General features: G+C 44.8%; 1 protein-coding gene across 1 annotated transcript in view; it reads left to right on the top strand.

Moving 5' to 3' along the window:
• Positions 1-21,045, top strand: part of tenm1 (teneurin transmembrane protein 1) — a gene marked incomplete at its 5' end in the record, with an annotated part of 163,195 nt that overhangs the window by 51,699 nt on the left and 90,451 nt on the right. Inside the window, 2 exons of the mRNA XM_079268409.1 lie at positions 654-892; positions 16,916-17,083. Coding sequence (XP_079124535.1) covers positions 654-892; positions 16,916-17,083 — 407 coding nt within the window. The remainder of the gene's footprint in view (positions 1-653; positions 893-16,915; positions 17,084-21,045) is intronic.

The following is a 21,045-nucleotide window of genomic DNA, read 5'->3' as shown; positions in this document are numbered from 1 at the left end:
GCGAAAGATCAACAGAAGATCCGGACAATTCTATCTGAAATGTTCTTACTCGGAAGTCAAACTCTTTTTTGCTCAATGCACCACTGAGCAACTTCCAAAGGAATGAACGGGGCGCCGCCTCCAACTCTGTGCCCGGTTTCCTTCTTTTTTTAATCGTCTCCGTGCTTGTGGCTGTCAAACTTTCCAACTCCTCCAGAGGCAACAGACTTGGACTTATTTCACCCCTGTCAGCAGCTATAACCCCATTATTCATTTATTCATATCTAAATTGTGCAATACTCTGGCGTTAATACTGCATTTATACTGTATCATTTAAGTAATATTCATATTCATACCATTCCTGCATTTTAAACCCTTAATCATAGATCCCACTGACAGCATTGATATTGTTCACACTACTGTTTTATAGACATATTTTCACATATTTTCTGTTTCAATTTTTTGACATATTTATTGTTGTTAGTATATTGTAGTACAATGCACACATTTTACATACTTATTTCTATTTTTCTTATAACTTTGTTTGTATGTAGCCCCCCCGGGAACAATAAAGTGTTTCTGATATGATTTACAGTCACAGCAGCAGTAACTTAAGGAGGAGGAGATCATCGAACGGTCAATGGATGAATTCCTTCTTTGTGTTTCTCCCGCAGACACTTCCTGTTCAAGCAGGGCTCTGGGTCATCGGCTCTCCTGTCAGGGGCGGGGCAGGGTTACCCTCTGACCTCCGGGACGGTGTACTCCCCTCCGCCCCGGCCTCTCCCGCGGAGCAGCGTGACCAGACCGCTGTTTACCTTCAACAAGCCTCACCGCTGCTGCAACTGGAAGTGCACGGCCCTGTCCGCGTCGCTCCTCACTCTCACCCTGGCCCTGCTGCTCACCTACGTCATCGGTGAGTCGCTAAACCACCGAGCAAAAAAGATGGCTACAAAGTCGAGACGCTGCCTAATTAATTAGAAAAGAATCAATGGAAACAAACGGGGATTTTTACACACATGCAATGTTGCAGGCTTCAAAGGGTAAAAAAAAATACAGGAACATGAAAAAAGAAGAAAAAACACAGTGGAGGAGAGGAGATCGATAGGGATCAAAGCGGGACTTCTGAAAATGTACTACTACTACTTACTCTGAAGGAGTTGGGTTTAGTTCAGGAGTTGGTAATGTATTCTAAATGTGATCCTCTGTAGAATAGTCTGATTTGTAAATTAGCTATCCTGGACTAAAGCGCACAAAGCTGGCCTTTACTCCGTGATGAATGCACACATCCAGGAAGTAGTAACTCATTCATTGTTTTTCTGTCCGGCTCACACACCCACGATTACACACACCGTAGTACTTTTCTACCTTTTTTTTTCTTTCTAAGCCTTCTTTCTTGTATTTATGAATCTATCCAATTCATGACCTTATTGTTGGTGCGTTTTTTTTATGTTTATTTTTACTTGTTTCTTAAATATTTACCTTTATCACATTTGATCACAATTCACATCAGTAGCAGTGTGAAGGGTGGTGAACACTTCCTCCACCACTGACTATTACTGCCGATACATGCGGCAATTTGCTAGTGAACGCAGATCTTAGGAGTCATACTAATTTAGTAACTCATTTGCATCTTTAAAATTCAAGAAAGTTCCAGGGGTTGTTCTGCAGTCTGGAAGATCGCCTGCAGAGTTTGTCAAAGTCAAATACCCAATTCATTCATCGATCCCCTCCGATTTCAACCGGCTCCCTCTTCATCGTCAACCTTGGCCCGGCCCTCCACCCTCCGGCACATCGCCTTCCCTCCTCCAGCCAGATATCCCAACCCTCCGCCCGGGCCGGTTCATTCCCCTCCTATGGCGGCACTCAAGGTCACGGCAGAGCAAGCGTGGGGGGGGTTTCGCATTAACCACACACGGACACACATCGCAGACAGACATCACGCATGCACACCGGTGAATCCATGCAGATTAATCCCCAGGCCGAAGCCGCGCTATTCCATTAATGTCCCGGCCCCGTTAATTAGTGCATTAGTGAGGAGCGTGAGCGATGACTCGGAGACGACACCACCTTTTAATTGGTGTCATGCTCCACTCCTGCTTGGCAATGATCGATCTCCGTGTTGACATCGCCACGGCAACCGCGCCCAAGATGTATGGGATGTACCAGCACAGATGCTAAGTTGGCCCTGTACATCAAAGATGTCCGAATAGCAAGATTAAAGTGGTCGTGGACTTAATGTCTGTGTCTAGGGGGGGGAGAGGTTGAGACACAGGCCACCAGATGATTAGGTTCCCTCGTTACATAACGACTCAGTCATTTTAACAAATTCATTAACAGCCACTCACGGGATGAGAGGAAGAAGAACAATCATTCTCCCCCCCAGTAGTTTTGCTCTTTTTCATCTTCCTCAAACAACAGCCGTGCTGATTTTTATTGATTTTGAGTCCGTCTCATTAAATCGGGTTGTTATTGAATATTAATTCTTATCATCATAGTCATTATAATAAGAAACTGAATTCATTGTCTCATTCGAGCAGTGGTAAAAAATATGATAATGAATCATCTTTTATTCCCAATATAATCAGCTCCTGCAGGTTATTGTTAATTGGGACATATTTAATATTATTTCCCCACTGAACAAGTTTCTCAGCAAATAACAATACATGTATCTTGCTTATTACATTTATTATTCATGGATCTACCATTTTGTTAATGTATGAGACCAACCTCGTGCACGCAGAGCTGAAACCGTCGCTTAATGACTTGATTTGACCGTCAACGCAATTCAAATTTTCAGGCGCAAATACAAAATATTCCTTTTTTTCAGCTCCTCAGTTATGACGATTTGCTACTTTTCTTTGTTGTATGTCATATTAAAGTAAATATCTTCAGGGTTTTGGAGTGTTGGTTGGACATAATAGCAATATGACTGCATTATCTTGGATTTTTTCCCCCCAATTTTCTTACATTTAAATAACAAATGATTAATGGATTAATCTAAAAACAATTATATACTAGATTGACAGATAACAAAAAAAGTGGCTAGTATTTTCATGAACAGCCACAACTTGTAAGTTGGTAACTTTTAGTGTGTGTTATCTGTCAGCCGTGATACTGTAGAGGCCTCTTCCTGAATTCAGACATTTGCAACACACAAAAAAAAAAGACATATTCCTTTACAGTCGTGCCAAGCTGCAGTCCAACGTTTCAGAATGCCGGAGATGCTTCTCGTCCTCGGAGAAAATCACGGTGGAGCAGCTGTTAGATTTGGCTGAGTGTTCATCTTCTTCTCATGACGCTCAGCCAAACTTCACACTTCTCGCCGCGCTCGTCCGTGGCTCAGCGCGTAGCGGGGTGGAGGTGCGCCGTGACCGGTGGAGTGTAACAGCGAGGTTCATAGTTCAACAAACTAAATCTGACTTTGATGATTTGCAGCAAAAAAACCAAACATTGTCCTTGACAGTTCGGGATCCAACCTCGGAATCACTGCCAGTCCTTTAAGCACTTTGGGCAAGTTACGGGTTTTATTAACTTGTTGGAAAAGTAACTCGACAAACGATGTATTTCCAATTAGCACAATAATAGGCGGATGCGTGATTGCGGAGATAATGCTGTGCCTAAGTGATTGCAGTGCACTGTATGCCCCCTGTTGTGATTAGCTAAGGCAGGCCTCCTCTCTGTCTTTACTGCCCTCTCTCCTCTCCTCCCATACCCCCCCCCCCCCCCCCCCCCCCCCTGGTGCTGCGGGGCCTGCGAATAGCTTTGTTAATTTGTTTATCTCCCAACGTACCCCTCCCTCCTGCAGTCGCGGCTTGTTATTAAGCACAACACGGCCATCAGATATGAGCAGCAGGCATTATGGTAGCGAACGGGGCATTTAAGGAGAGATAGAGGACAGATTAAGATTGTATCTGTAATCTTGAAGAACATTGCTACTGACAGTAACTCATTTCACGATTCTAAGCCTCATTTGAGTTCTGCCTCCGTAAAAAAACAAACAAAAAAACCCAGCCCTGCCTACTATTGCTCTATCATGGAGTCCAAAAAAAGAAGAAGAAGCTAATTAGAGTATTTTCTGCATTAATGAATGTCTTGCTGTTTTAAACAGTTACAACCCTGGGTTGTTGAATCAAATGTGAGGAAAGGGCGGAATGTGTCAGTTATGAAAGACAATCATCTCTATGGCAACAGGGAGAAGCCGCTGATGCATTGAAATGAGCGAGTCAAAAGCACCCCGCAATCAAATAATCACCTCCAAATCACATTTCACTTGCACACACACAGCGACACATTGCACCCTATTTATTTTTTTGCAACAACAAAGACACCGGAGTGGCATACGGATATGAAGGTAGGGGCGGATTCACGTTAATGGCGTCTACAGTATGTAATATTGAACTAGAGAGAGTAACTGTGTGGGGAAGCGTGGACAGCGTACACTTTAAGCTGAGATCTTCTTTATAGTTCTGTTGTGCAATACGTGCTGCTTCAGGGGTCCTGGCGGTTCCATAAAGAACCAAATGAGTCGTTAGTGGCTTTAAGTTCATTACTTTCACGCTATTTCTTTCAGTAAATCTGCTCTCACAGTTTGATGGCAATTCAAAGCATCTGCCTTAAAAGTTAGCCATTATTCACAGGGGGTCAAATCGAGTACACTCTGCGAAAGTGTGTGTGTGTGTGTGTGTGTGTGCATGTGTGGGGCGTCTGTGCGTTCATTAGAGCTGCAATAATGATCGTTTCCATTCCCAATGAATCCTAACCAGATTGTTTTGGTTCCTCGGAGCCTGAGGTGACGCCTTCAAATGTCTTGTTGTGTTCAACAAACAGTCAAAAGGATATTTAGTTCACAAGAATATCAGAGAAAGCAGCACATTGGAAGCTGCCGCAGCAAATGTTTGGCTTTTTTTTGCCCGCAGAATTACACAAATGATTCACTGATTATCAAAATATTGTATTTATTTTCTGTCAACCCCACTAACTGATGAATTAGGCGACTTGTATCAGTTTGAATGTTTATGTAATGGGTAGCCTAGAATAATCCTGAAGCGGTTTTATCCATGAGTGGATTGGCACAGATTCATCGATCCATGAACAGTATGAGCAATTTTGATCGATTGACAATGTAAGTAATTTACGAAGCAAAAAAAAATTTCTGCTTTCAGATTTTAAAATGTGATAATTTACTGTTTTATGTCATTCTAAATGTCAGTCTTTGCTTGGACAAAACCAGCAAAGTTGAAGATTTGAAGAAGGATTTACTTTATATTTGATCAATCAATTAATCATCAAACTGATGAATTAAGAATTTGAAACACCAGACCATAGTGCTTGGTGGCTAGAAGTGAGTAGCAGTACTTAAGTCGCTCCCTCTTGATCTGGATTTCTCCTCCAAATGTCCTCGCCAGCCTGGTCTGTCTCAAGGCACCGCGCTGATTATAGCTTATAATGAATTAAGTGCTCGTTCTTTTCTATGGTGTTGACCACCCTGGATAACAAGTTGAAAAATTACAACTGGGATCTCAGTCGTACATTATACCAACGATACATTACGTCAAGAAGACATTTACTCCGACACGCGCTCACATTTAAAAACAATATGTTTGACTTTTAGGATATGTGGAGACCTTGGAGCATTATTATTAGACATGATTCTTTCTTTATTTTCATTTTAGCCCTTTTCATCACAGAAACACTGAGAGACAACCACAACCACTGCACTACATAAGGCCTCGTCTAAGTCTGTGCTCATGGACAATTAACCACAACATCCGGACAGAAAGGTGACCCCCTAACATGCTAAAGACACAGGTAGCGAGAAAAGCTAACATTTGCAAATAATATCAAATAAGCCACCAACAGCTCTTGTATCATTTTTGTGAGAGCCATGTGTGACCACAGAGGTAACGCGATGGGAAACATAATAATGTTTCAGCTGTTGCATCTTCTGACACACGAGAGGCTGCGCTGTAAACACCGGCGTTTTCTCCAGCCTGCTCTCGCTGTCGCTGCGCTAATGTGAGTGCGTTGGCAGTGATGTATTGAACAATCGTGTCAATCATTAACCATGTTGTTAGGTGGACAAATGATTTGTGACAGCGTTTAACATGTTTGATGTGGAAAAAATATATATTCAGGAAGATCTTGCCTTAGACACCAGGAAAGCACTGATGTGAGAAAAATACTGTGAATGTAAACGGAATGTAAATTCAGTCAGGAGAACATTAGTGGAACAGCCTTAAGCTGTAGGTGTCCGTCAAAAGACCTGTGCTAAATAGGTTTGTTTTCTCCACAGATTCAGGTTTAAAAATAATTAGTGTAACACATAAATTAACAACAGCTGAACATTTTAATAGGTGTTTGACTTAATTAGGAGCCAAGAACAAAAAAAATTAAATGGCGGCCCTCTTTCTGCTGGAACCCCCATGTTAGGATGCAAATGGTTCAGTCCGCCCCTGCGCTAAGGTTTGATTTGACCGTGCGTAAGCGCGTATTTCATGGCGTATTTAGCTAGCGTTAACTGCGTCAATGTTGCATTACTGTCAACACAAATTTAAGGCGGCTAGTTAGCAGGGAAAGACGAAATTGAAGAGGGAAACGAGAAGGTAAAATTTGCGAAATGTTTCTGTCAAAGGAGACGTGAATTACTAGCTAAGCTGTGTACTAGTTTCATCTGCTTTGATTTAAGCTAGCTCTCATGACGTTAACGGCTCTGGTGGGCTCGTTTCGTTGGCTGTGGACATCTGTTTAGATTTGGTCTGTTTATGAGATCCAGACAGAAAGCCCAAGAAGCAGTTTTCGAAAGCAAAAAAAAAAGAGGGAAAAGTAAATTAACAATTAGCTTTTAATTCCTTCCAAATACAGCCAAGAAAGGCCTTCCAATTTGTTGTGTGTGTGTGTGTGTGTGTGTGTGTGTGTGTGTGTGTGTTGTGTGTGTGTGTGTGTGTGTGTGTGTGTGTGTGTGTGTGTGTGTGTGTGTGATGTGAAGGAGGGAAACAATTGTGACTCGTGATCGGTGGTTGATCACACTGGCTCACACAAAATCAATTTATGTTTACTGGCTGGTCGGTTGACTGAACCTGGCTCTCAACTTGCATAACTAGCAGCTGTTGTGTAGACGGGAGAGCTGTTAGCTGATGAAAGTACCTGAGGAAAGTAGCTGATGTCTGCTCAGAGAGTCGCTGGATTTGTTGCACAGGCTCTTTTTCTTCTTCTCCTTTTTCTTCTTTTAAATAAAAGCGCTCAAGGGCTCTGAAAAGTTTTTCAAATCCTGTGACACTAGACACAACAGAAGACTAGACACTAGAGAAGAGCAGAGGAGTGTGGAGTTGAGGGCGGATGGATGAATTTATAGTGGTACATGTTTACTAAAAAGTGATGATATTATCAGATGGTATCCACTGTAGGCTAAGTTTATATTGTGAGAAAAACTTCTATACATTACCACGGAGAGGTCAGCAGCAGGTCCCCTACCATGTGATGCAGTTGATATTTTATTATGCAACACAATAAACATACATCCTGTCTCAGATATATATATGTATATGTGTATATATATATATATATATATACATATACTTGAGTTACTGTCAAAAGAAGACTTTAATAACAGATTTAGACTCATTACAGAATCAAAATCATTTCGCAGAGTCAGTCAGATATTGTGACTCGTCACCGTAGGAAAAGCCCAGCGATAAAAAATTCAAATTATTGATAGATGACTTCCATTCAGCCGCTGCAGGTTCAGGGACCTGCTACCGTGCATGTTGGCTCACTTGTCACTCTTGTCACGGCTTACTGGGGCACTTGAATAGATCGCAGCCGTTGTTATTGTTCTTGTTCGTCACCTCTACTTTCCTGCCATGACATGTTAAAATGTCTGCTATGGGGAAAAAAAGGCCTCTACTGTCTTGGTGACAAGGGAACAAAAACGACGCATCACTTGGAGAATCAGAGTTGTTTTGTCCCGTTGACAAGACAACAACCCGCGTCCTCGATCCGCCGATTAGAAGTCATATTCCTGGCCATTCTGGGTCCCTCACAGTGCTGTTGTGTACAGTATCTTGGATTGAGTAATGCTGTTGTCGCTAGGTAGTGGTAGCTGCCATTGCATAAATGGTTTAACCACAGCAAATGCATTGTGTCTCACAGTATATATTGTCATATGCTGTCATATACTGTCAGACATAAGGGGACATAGGATTCTTTGGGCTGAGGCTGGTAGTGATCAAGCACCAGTGCTCCCGGCTCCTGTCGTTGCAGTGTTTCAGTAAACACGCATCCTATAGCAATGGAGGCAGAGCGTTACCTTTTGTTTCTTCTTTCTTTTAGCTAAAGGTACTCGCAGTAAATCAGGACTCGGCTGCTGTAGCTAACATTTCAACTACAGAGTAACTCGGTTACGAGCGGTATCAGAAGCAGTATTTCATATTTTATCAAACTCGTTTTTCATAAGTTTCAGATTCAGTCTTTATGTGCAAAGTAATTCAGGAAGTGTCCCAACAGTAAGACGGGGGTGCAAGGAACAAAGAAGCGAGGCCTTTTTGAACAAAGCCATGTGGAAGAAAAGACATGGCCAAAATAAAAGGATAGTCCCAAGTCCTTCAGTAAATTGGAAAAGCTGAAATGTGCTGATTCACTCTGCTGGAGATCTGCCGCTTTTATTCAGTCTGAGCTGCTGTGCCCCGAGTGCAATCAGACGGCACAGTCTGCAGGCCATCGCGCACACACTGTACTCTGTGATGGCTGCACTGAGCATAGGAAGAAATGCTTCTCAAGATTTCGGAACGTTTAGCGACATCAGTTCCCGAAGCTGTAGGTATAGGCGGTAAAGAGCGCAATGCAATGAATGCAAAATTGTGGAAACTTACCAGGCTGAGATGATAATAACCTCGGTGGACTGAACAGGATTGCAGTCTGTTGTGTTAGCAGGTGGTGGGCAGGAGGCCATAGCTTGTGCACGGAGGTAAACGTCAGCACGTCAGCCGAATCCGGTGTCTGGCATGAAGCTGCCGAGGTGTGGAGTTGAGCCGGCCCTAATGAAACGTTACCTTCTCCCAAAGCGAGGGTTTTTTTTTCCAAACAGGTGGTCGTCTTGTTTGCCTAGGATCAGCAGCCATCGTCTTCATTGTGCAACTCTTGTCAAGGAGGGAAACTGGCAACCAATTATCTGCTCAGCAGCAATGCTGAGTCGGTAGGATCGGCTGCTTCAACTTGTTTCCAGTAGGGTCTGGAGGCTGTAACCCTTTCTATTAGGAGTGCACTGGCTCGGCACAGTACAGTGTTGGACACTAAAAACAAAGTGCTGTCACACGGTGACTCAATCACAGTGCAGCACCGTGTGTTGGCTTTATTCTCTTTGTCGCAACACATTAGTTATAGCTCACACCGAGGGGGCTTTCACCTTGAGTCCCTGTGTGTGCACTTATGCACACGTGTGTGTTTTAGGGTACCGTACGTGTGTACGTACTCTAAACTCAAGGTCATTATTTTCTGTTTCTAGTTTATAAAATGAAAGAATTGGAAATTTAATTATTCTTTTTGTTATTGTAACACCATATTATTAAAATATCATTTTTATTTTTTTCATGTTTCCGACTCTAGTGCGTAACCGGTAACACGTTTGCGTTTCTTCCTCATTTTTCTCGTCACTTTCTGTTCATGGACGCCTTTCCCTGCTCTTGTTTACTGTAAACAGGGGTGTTGCTCAGTGTTCTTGCAGAAAAGAAAGCAACATATTGTGGGGAGCATGAGGACAGAATTCTTTTGGAGAAACAAACTGTTCCGCTCCTTTTACAAAAGGTTGGTGAAAATCTGTAAAACAAACAACAACCAAACAAACTGGAAAAAAAACAGTGACCCTTACATGCCTATCATGCCTATGCCATGCGTATCTGAGTCCAAATGTGTGTGTGTATGTGTGTGTGTGTGTGTGCACATGAAAGTGTGTGGGTAGCTTTGTGATTGGGACTGTGTGTGCTTGTGTGTGTGTGTGTGTGTGTGTGTGTTTCCTCCTCAGCTTCTTTCAGCCAGCTGCTTCATGCCTCATTGGGGTCGGTATTGATTGGTCCAGTTTCTCTTTTGTTTTCAGTCGTCTGATTCAGCTCTAAGAAACCCGCTGGCCTTTGCTAAAACTGCCCTAACAGCTACAGGAGCCTTTGGTAAAATTGCTTTAAATGACTAGACAGACTCTGGTCAAGAAAGCTCTGAATAGCGAGCGAGCCCTTTTGGTAAAATGTCTCCAGAAGGTCAGAGAGGCTGCAATGAAAATAGCCTCAATAGCTCCGATAGTTCAACATTGAAGTACATGCTCTCAAACACGTGCACACGGACGTGCACCACATCTCAAGACACTTAAATTTTTTTTTTTTTTAACTTTTTATTTCTCCTCTCTATTACACTCACGCACACACAAACGCAGTGACACGCCCACGCAGAAACGGTGCGGTATGTGACTGGACGGTAGTTGTGATTCACAGTTTTTCCGGTGTACTGTCGCTACCGTGACTAACTAGATGACAGTGACGGCGAGTTCTGCTGGTAAATAAACACCCGGATACTCGGAAAATCTCATCATTCAAGAAGTGTGTCGCCACCTCCGCTCTGCCTTTATCCCTCTGTCATTTCAGCCCCCTGTTTTTTTTGGTTTTTAATCCAAACAGGACTTCCCATTCCAGATTTAGCAAGGTCACACCGACGACAAGTCTTATGCCAGACGAGACGCTGTGGAGTGCGCACGCTTGTACACAAGCAAAAGTCAGCAGACTCGTGCACACGAGCACGCGCAGTGATGACAGTGGTATTAATAGCTTTCAAGGTTTTTTTTTGTGTTTTGTGTTTTTAGGGAGTAAGAAAAACACTTTAGCGCCTCTCGTCTGTCAGAGTGGAGCGAGGGCCGACGAGGCGAATAAGGTGGGAGGGCAGGTGGGGCCCCAGGCTCTCAGTCTCTACGCTAACGCTGACTTAGACACAGATTTGTTTTATTGTCTCTGAAGTCCCTCTCCTTCACTCTTGTTTGCCCCATTTGTCTCTCTCCTCCATTTTTTGGACTACCCTCTCTCCACCTCCCTGCGTCTTTTTTTATCCCCCCCCCTTCTCCCCTCTCTGCCTTTCTTTCTCCCATCCCTCAGAAGTTGTGGCTAAGCTAGAGGGTGACACAGCCATGCAGAACACGGGATGAGAAATTGCTTTCACTGTACATGCTAAACTACACGCATGAAAGTGTTTGCTGCCGGGCTGCAGTCTTTGGTAGTCGGATGGAACACAGTTGCCGGGCTTTGCCACGTGCACGGGCGGAGACAACTTGGCAATCAAGCCGGGGTGCGTTTCCTCTTGTGCGAGAGTATTGATAAATCATTTTTAACCGACTGCAGTGCTACCTTGGCTGTAATAGCTATCGATAAGACAGTACATTCACAGTCAATCTCACCCATTGTGTCCCGCAGCCCAGCCCGGCGCTGTTAAACACCAGAGAGACGCGTGTAGTGTAACACAGGCGTTTAACAGGAATGCACACACACTGTTTCTTTTTCTACATCTCCTACTCTTTCTCCCACCACGAGTGTGAAACCTAATCATCACTGGAGCCCACAATCATTTCTATCCAATCTGGAGACACACACACACACGCCTGGCAACGACTGCAAGCAGCAACTGCGAGCTCGTGTTATCTCTGCTTCTACCACCTCAAAAAAGTCTGCTCCATTGAAACCGGCCTATCTGGAACGAGCATTGGAAAGAATTTAGTGGTCCAGGGTCGCCATTTATTACACTCACGGGGAAAACGATACGGGACCCCATTCATACGCCTTTTGCATTCCAGCTGTTCGCGAACAAGAGGCGCGATGGAGAGCTTGTTATCTCGGCTGCCTTTCCTAACTTCATCCACACGTTTTTCCACCTGCTCGGTTTCCTCTGTTCCCTTATTTCTCTTCGCGGTAGTTTCAGTAAGCCTGAAAAAGCTACATCAAGCGTCCATCTACTTAACCGCCTCGGTCTCTCCCTTTGCACGCCACGCCGTTCTCTTCAGCCCGCCACGACTTCCGTGCACATCTCGGCGGGGAACCCGACGGCAAGGGTTCAGCACAGAACCCATTCACAGCTCCAGCAGTCATCTCACTGTCACACTGATCAATGACTCATGCGCACGAATAGGGCTTCGGCCTGTTAGCTCGCTGCACTGCTGCTCGGTGTCGCCATTGTGCCGCCGCCGCTGCTGCCACTCTCGCTCCGGTTATAATGACTGGACTTACTCGGAGTCTCTCTCTCTCTCTCTCTCGCTCTCTCCAACGTGTGATGGCTGTGTGTTTTTGCAGGAGTGCCGGAGAGAAAGAGAGATAGACAGACAAGGAGGGGGGGGAAGAGAGTGAGAGTGAAGGTTCATGCTGAGCGCATGCTGTGTCGAAGCGTGTGTAGAATTGTGTGGCCACGAAAAGGATAAAAAATGTATCAAATCCAATAAACCAAGAAGTGAGTGGAACCGCTGAATCTTGAAGTATTTTTTTTTGCTGCTGTACATTTTCATTTTGGATTGTTCTTTTAATGATGTTGTGAATGTGCCCAATTCTAGAAACACCCGGCGCACTGGTGGCCAAGCGGTCAAGACACAAGCCGCATAACTGCAACGTCCCCAGGTCCACTTCACCTGGGGACTTGTTAGTTATACCCGCTTCCTTTCCTGTCGGTTTCCATACAATCAGCTGACCGATAAATATTTTAGTCCAAAAACAAGGAAACGTAGACAAAGTGGAGTTTCCTGGATGAGTTCATGATACCACTGATACCATATGTTTATGTTATCATCGGTTTGAATTATTTCAACTTTCATTCTGAGAAATCGTGTTTTTCCCCGACATGTTTGTATAACAGATGGCTCTAAATACAACAATACCCATAATCCTCAGCCGGAGAAAGATGCAAGACAGTGGCAAGAATCAGAGCTGTAGCATTGTGTGCTACAGCTCCTTAATTCATGTAACCCAGAGTGAGACACAAAATCCACTTCCGCCTCGACATTTTGAACAATACGAGTATTGTTTTATTTATACACTAGTTGTAGTACCTTCAGTATGTGAGTCATCATGTTTGCATACGGCAAATTCTTCTCTAACAAATGACATTTGATCGCAAATAAGCCTGTGCGGGGCCTCTTTCTCCTTGGAAACCCCTGTGGGTTCCCTGGCCTTGGAACCCACCAGCTATCGGTCTGAGGCCGGATACGCCTCTGGGGAAGAGGGGCTATATATCCGAGGGACCAGTCGGTATCTGAGCAAATACTTCCTGTTCTGCACGCTGCTGGTCGTTTCCACTCCGATTAGCAACTTGCGATACAAAACTGGAGGTGTGGTTGAGAGACGGCATGTACGACCGGACTGTTTCACGAGAAACAGCTGATCTCCAACCAATAACAAGCTAAATCACCATCAGACAACAGCCGATGGGTTTCAAGATTACGCTTGAGCCTCTCCACACTGACTGTTTACCTGCATTCAACCACAGGCTGCTGCACTCGGACTACAAACAGACACCAGAAAGCTTCCGATGCCAAAATCGTTTCCCCTCGCCTCCACTTTCTACATGGGAATGCAGCATCTGTACAACGATGTACATTTGACCTTTTCATCAAACCAGAGGAACGCTAACGCGGTTGCTCATTTAACATTCAGCTCACTGGCTTTTTTGGCAACAATATCTCTCATGGCAACAATGACAACTCAGCTACATCTCTGCGTCCACCTGGAAAAAAGCAATAAAGTAGACCTTGAGTTCGATTTGTAGATTGGTTTTTTTAAGGTTAAGATTGAACCTTCGCCTTCAGCAGTTGCTCATCTTTTGTACTCATTCACCAGGTTTCAAGCCTTGGGAGAGCTCCAACTACCAGCTGCCTCCAGCGATTAAACTTGGTTGCGGAATCCTGGACGTCCTTGCCTGTCGCTCCACTCACTTTTTAAAATACCCAGAATTAACTTGGTCAAGTGAAGAACAACAAACATGCCGTCACTGCTCTTAATATTGCTGTGAGGACATCAGCTCCTCAAAAGTACAAGAGCGTACACACACACAAGCTTGCACTCTCCACCACCGTCCTCTCCTCATCATGCTCCCAGGTCCTTATCCCTCCTCGCCTCGGTGTGTGTGTTTGTGTGTGTGTGTGTGTGTTCGTGCTCTGTGGCCCTAGATGCTAAGTGTTCCAGCAAAAGGTCAACAGCTATAAAACAAGAGACCGAGAGAGACCGAGAGAGAGGCTGATGAGCAGGAGCAGGATAAGTAGGGTCTGAGGGGCTTTCGAGGAGGGCTGGAGTGGTGAGGAGGAGAAGTGAGGACTGTCCCGCAGAGTCATTACTGGAGTGGCTAACACTTGGCTAGGAGAGGAAGAAAACCAATCTAGATGAGAGGAAGTTAGGAGCGAATGGAGCACGAGAGACCGAATGGCGGAAGTTCTAAATGTATCAGTTTAGGAATAGCTTGTCAAGCCTCTCCGAGCTCTTGCTGACTAATTCATGAAACTACGATAGGTTTTCTCACTCCACTGCGCAATATAATGCAGTACAAACGGCGGCGAAGCGTGCAAACCTACATCCATAGGTGCGACACTATATTTCAAGTTTAATTATCTCCGGCACACGTAAAACCCCGGGGGAGGAGATTATGCGTTCGTCTCGTGCGCGAGCGCGAGTGTGTATCTGTCCTGGACCCATCGGCATTATATTTTTCTGCATTCATTTGTAACTGTACGCTGAAAGACCTCTCGTGGCTGCGGAGATTCACACTCATTCCTTTTAACCGGTCGGTAGGGGGTCGCAATGGTTCAGCGACTGCTTCGGTTTAGATTCTTATTCCTGCTCGGGGTGAGAAATGTACGCGCACAGGTGAGCCTAGTTTTCCATTTTTCGAAGAGAATATTTTTTTGGGGGCTTTTTACCTTTATTTCATCGTCAAGAAAGGGGGAGAGAGAAAGAGGAGACAAAATGCTGCAACGTGTACATGAAGTGTACTCATTCATTTGCAGATGCACCTGGCGGAGATCTGCTCCGTACTGAGTGCACTTTTCTTGTTCTAATACAAGAGAATTGATAATGGAATGTGGTATAAAGGTATAATCTCTGCGGGATTGTCTCTAAACCCAGTATCACAAACTAAACGTGATTTATCTTTTTTGTTTTTTTCTGTATGTTTTCTCTCCACCTGCACTTACAGCACCAGACAACCAGAAGGGACTTTGCCGGAGACTAAGCCCATGAAACTGAATGTACAATTCTTGCGTTACTGTTTGTCGCCCCCCCCCCCCCCCCCCCCCCATTCCCCCACCACCACCCCCACCATCAACAGAATGAGTCATCACAACTAATTTCACAGCAATGTGCTAATAAGAAACCCTCCACACACTAAAATGAAAATAAGAAACTGCAGTGAAGTAGGGAAAAAAATTTCCCACTGATGTGAAGAATCTGCTCGTGTCCGTGTCTGGACTCGTCACAGGCCGACTGTTCAATTAGTCTGAACTAAATGATGCATGGCGTCTCCCTCGCGGCCCCGGTAGTTGTCAGTGTTCTGCAGAGAAGAGCTCATATTGTGCATGAGTAGATGGCTAAACCGACGGCGGCTAGGGCTAGTCCGGAGTTCAAATGTGCGATTCGCTGATCCCACGCAGATGCCCGAGTGGAGCATGGGACCACATTGGCTTCTGAGCTGAGTGAGCTCATGATAGATTTGCTTTGCAGAGAAAGTGTTTTTTCTTCCTGTGCTTCTGCAACATAAAGTGACTGCAAATCTCTTTTTGGAACTGTCCGGAGTTTTAATTTGGTGTTCTTCATCAGCTGGCGGAACCATGTGCGGGGGAGCGCGTAGGTGTGACTGAGCATGTACGTGAAACTAGCGGCAGGTACGTTTACGCGTCGAGCGTGCCGCACCTGTGCGACACGTGTTCGGTCGTGCGTTTTAATCGTGGATTTGTTTTCCTAAGCAGCCATTTCGTGCGATGGCTGGCAAGCGCGTGTCAAGCGCTTTTTCTGGGTGTCGGCATTCAGCAGACAGGCAGCGGGGATGCTTGAAGTCATTAGAAGTTCCCTTACCTTGATCTGCATTCAGCAGCCATCCTCCGACTGCCACCAGCGCATATAGTAACTTTGTGATTTGAGGCTTTGCTTTTGTTTGATGTTCCGAATGTGTCAGAGGAGAGAAAAACTTGCAATGATTTATTGCATTTGCTTTGTTCCCCTTCACATCAGCAAAGGGGGGCATTCACTTCTTGAGATTCTTGAACGTGAAAACCACAGCAGCGTTGGTGTACAATCACACGTGAACGGGAACCCGGTGATTGGTCAGAGGGAGGTGAATGTTTTACCCAACATTTCATTGACAGCCTTGCAAGGCGCTAATTAATTTCCTTAATGGCCAGGTGTTAGTTTGTTTTTTATTTAACGACATGCCGGATTGTTGTCCTAGTAAACAGTTTTATGAGTGGGAGGGGAAATCCAGTATCCTCCCATCCTTCCATACACTTTGTTGTTTAAAAGGCCCATATGGGTTGTCTGCAGCAGCTTTCAAAGCATCATTAGTCATACATAAAAGACTGTGTTAGCGCTTTAATGCCAGCCCTGGGCTCCGGCTCTGAAGATCTGCCTTAATTGCCCAAACGGCGCGCTGCCGCGTTTTTCGTGTCCATGTACTTATGTGGGCGTGCGTCTACTGGACGCGGATGTGTTCAGAGTTTGCGTGTGTGTGTTCTTTGTGTATTTACTAATTGTCCGCTGCCTTGCCGGGCTCTATTAAGCACACAAAGTGAGCGAAAACTGTGCGATGAGCATTAAAGAAGGTTCGGACACACACCTCTCTGCGTGCCTTGAATAAAGATCTTTTCTATCTGCTTTTTCCTCTGTGTGTGTGTGTGTGTGTGTGTGTGTGTGTGTGTGTGTGTGTGTGTGTGTGTGTGTGTGTGTAGCGGTCCACCTGTTAGGTCTGACCTGGCATCTGCGGCACGGCGAGAGCCAGCTGTATGAGAACGGCTTGAGCTCGGCGGACCATCAACAGGAGGACCGCAGCAAAACCAGGCCCACCAGCTCCATTCACCTGCTGGACACTCTCAACCCGGAAAACACACGCGACAAAGGTGAGCTGGCACACTCGCAGGACATGTTCTTCACCAACAACAACAACGCACATGTTATACAGTATGTTTGTCTGTTGAATGAATGCTGGCTTGAAGTATTTGAAACACTGAAGCTATGCTGGGCTCCTTTCTTTGTATTTATGTGACATTTTAAAAGCAATAAGGCAAGTGGGCAGTTAAATCAGTGGGTTGTTTTATAAAGCAAGAGTAATCGTAAAAGCAGGCTAATTTCAATTTATTTTCAGGAAATTCAGTTACATGAAGGAGGTTTGAATAAGTCCGACCCAAGTTACCAAGAAACGTGTCCCTCTACTTCAGCCATGGTCCTGGGCGGGCCGGTGTTTAGGCTGACGTCAGGCTTTTTCTAGTGCATGTGAAGTGTGTCACGTTTTGACATGAGCTGCCCATACGGCTTCGTTAAAATCTGAAGTCATATGTTTTTCCGTCTCAAAGGGAAGCTTCACTGATTTTACACATCAAAGTGTGTTTACTGGCACAACCGTTGTTGTAAACAGGTTTGTGGCTGTGCTGAGTCTGATGAATCCTGTTAAAGCTGAACTCAAAAAATAAAAAATCTCATTACTGTTTGACGGCAGCATAACACGACCAAATCTCTGACAGAGCTGTTGTCAGTTGAGTTGCATTGTGGGTCATTCAGTGCCGGGTTTTGACAAGGCATGAATGAAGAATGTCTGGAATAATAAAAGCTGATATCTCCAGCTCTGATGTTTCAAGTTTATCTTTTCTTTTTTTTAAACTGTCAACTGACTGTTTAATGCTGGGACTCCTTTAACCATATGCACCGTATTTCAGTCAACATATGTGTTTTTAATTGCACTGCAAATAACTTTGAAGCCAATCTGTAGCCTCGTGTGCAGCCTGCAGCCAACATGTTTCTCTTTCAAATGTCTCCTAAATGAAATTGAAGAAACAGACGACCATGAATCAGGCCATAAAAATACACAAGGGACAGACAGACAGTCGGCCTTTAAACAGTATTTCCATCCAATGGATGCTGTTCTGTCACTTACACAGCACAATCCAAGTCATATAGTTTCAAAGGCTAATTACTTTCTGTCATAACATGAGTTCGGTTATACTCTTATTTTCAATATGCCAACATTGTTAAACGCTATGTTGCAACTGATCATCATCTGCAAATGTCATACAAAGAAATCTTGCATTATTACGGTGAGACTTGAACCCAATATGAACAGAGTGCATCTCTCCATGGCTCTGAGCAACACGCTGACAAAAGTCATGAAAGACAGCAGAAGTGACTTTGTCTGCTGACATTAGCGATATATCAAACAGGCGTTTCACCATAAGCTCTGCTTTTCTGAGTATAGCCTAAATGAAACACCCCTGAGCCAAGACAACACACACACACACGCGCACACACACACACACACACACGGAGGAAGGTCAGCTCAAATACATACACGTGGAATCAGGTCACATGCTGTACTGATCTCTTCCATCGAATATTCAGCTCATTGTGCTTATGTTTTTCTCTTCCTGCAAACTTAATTAAATAGAAATCCTCAAAGGACACTCCACCGCTTTTTTTTTTTTGCAACAGGATTTAATGAGAGCACAATTATTGAAATAGAAGTAAGACTCGCATTTCCTCTTGAAATTGAATACGAGCATTTAAACAATGCGATTGGAACATGTTGAGACTATATATCCAATGGCATGAATTCCAATCAGCCTCTTTTTCACATCAGGACTTTGGCTTGCATACATAACACACCGGGCACAGTGATACGATGGAGCGACATCAGTCTGGAGATCAGCCTCCAACTGATTACTCATTTATTAGAAAGGCTAGGTAATTGGTTAATCATGTTCCCTCTTAGCCGGTACGTGACTGGAATAGCCTTTCTCCACTCGGCCTTCTCTCAACTAGCAGGAGGAATTACTAACAGCAATTTAACCCCTGTGACATGGGACATTAATTGTGAGTGTTCCAGGTCATGAAGTCAGGCAGGACACGGCAACCTTCACGCTGAGACTGCCTCTGATGGATATTACATCGGATGCCGTTGGAGCCCATGTTCAGCACTTATGCGGAGACTGTGCGAGCCAAACTGCAACCCGCTGCAATTTAGGCAACCTGAGACATCCCTAAAGCAACTGTTCTTGATGAATCCTCACATTCCCGAGGATTAACGCTCTCATCAGTCGCTAAATCCTCCGATAGAGCGCGCAGGGGTCACGGGGATTCACTTCCGAGTGTTGCCTCGCAACAAAATCCTTTGTTTCAACTCCTATTGCCGTACGTGCTCGACGGAAGCTGGGAACTCAAAATGGGCAAAGCTAAGCCGTTGCTGCGGCGGGCTCGGATTAATAAAATTGGCACGGTGGAGGGGGGTCCCCGGGCGGGGGAGGGCCAGAGAGATTAGAGATTAGGCTGTAATCCAGTGTGGCAGATTATCACGCTCATCCTGCTGTACCCATCACCTCTCACACCAAGAGACCACCCAATCCCCCAGATTACACGGCGAGGGACGGTGAGGGGCGGCTGCGGGGAATGGAAGTGACGAACAACAAACACGGCACTGCGGGGAGAAGGGAGAGTGATGGGAGGAGAGGAGAGTGATTGATGGGTACCGGTCTTTTTGACGGATGTTAGAGAAATCCATCATGAAAGTGGCACAAGCTCAATAATTGCTAGATATAAAAATAGTTTTTATTAAACAACTTATTCGTCATTTTCATGACTCGAACAAAGCAAATAAACCAAGAGGCATTTCTTTAATTATTGGAAGAAATGATTTTGTTCTTTGATGCACGGCTGTAAACACTTAACATCTACATAACATCGGGAGCATGAAGATGGCTGAGGAGATTGATTGGAGGATAGTTATCGGTTCCTGCTTGTTTCGATATAAACTGATGACACAGTGGGGAGGGATAAAAACGAGCTCAGCGGAATGATTGGAAAGTAGTAATCTGCTTGTGTCCCTGTTCATGCATTTTTAGTGTTGTTGTTTTTATGTCGACTTCAATGCCATGACGATAGGCTCTCTCTCCGTTTTGATTTGTCGGCTCCGCGACGGGGTCGGGATCTGGAGCAGGATAACCGTAATCTTACCTTACGAGGGGGGGGGGGGGGGCTGCAGCGTGGCGCTAGGTGCTAATTGACACGTCGTGTCATCCGCGTACGGCTAGTGTCTTGTCAAGCCGCACTCGCGCTGCCTTTTATGTTCTCAGTGCTATCTCTCCTGCCGTTTCAGAGATCACCAGGAGCCCTTCTTAGTCCTCCACACATAAAAGCCTCTAATTAGTGCTACATTAATTGCCACTCACCCCATGATAATCAACCTCAGGCTTCCCTTCCCTTCCCTTTTATCTATTTCTATATCTGACACGCGCACACACACACACAGACACACAGAAATTCCTCTGGTTCAGATGAAAGTAGAAGCCCAGAGAATACATTTTCTGTCAGTGGATTCCCGGCCTTAATGAAGCACATTGAAGTTTGAGAATAATATTTCAGTCAACGCGGGCCGCTCGATGTATTAATGATACGAAGTGATACAAACTGACATACAGTAGAGCGGCATATTGCATCATTATAATGTGACGATGATGAAATGTTGTGGAGCCTGTTGGAACATCATCTGAGGCCTAAAAGAAGAAAAACACCACGTGCATGAGAGTGGAGTTAGCGCCGAATTGTTTTCACTCCATCCGATTGGTGTGGTCGGAAAACGGTGCGCAGATGGATGGCATGTGACACAGACAGAGAGGAGGGCTCTTAAAGAGCACATCAATATTCTAGGCTCCGTGCAGAGAGAGCGGAGGGGGAGAGAGGCTGAGCAGTGTGTGTGTGTGTGTGTGTACAGCAGAGTGTGCATAATGGTATGCATGTATGTGGGAAAAGGAGACGTGTCTGTGGGAGAGATGAGTGTGTGTGTGCATGTGATGGACTGGTCCCTGTTACACCGGTC

This window comes from Melanostigma gelatinosum, assembly GCF_949748355.1.
Source record: "Melanostigma gelatinosum genome assembly, chromosome: 5".
NCBI lineage: Eukaryota > Metazoa > Chordata > Actinopteri > Perciformes > Zoarcidae > Melanostigma > Melanostigma gelatinosum.
This window is presented reverse-complemented; position numbering and strand designations above follow the sequence as displayed.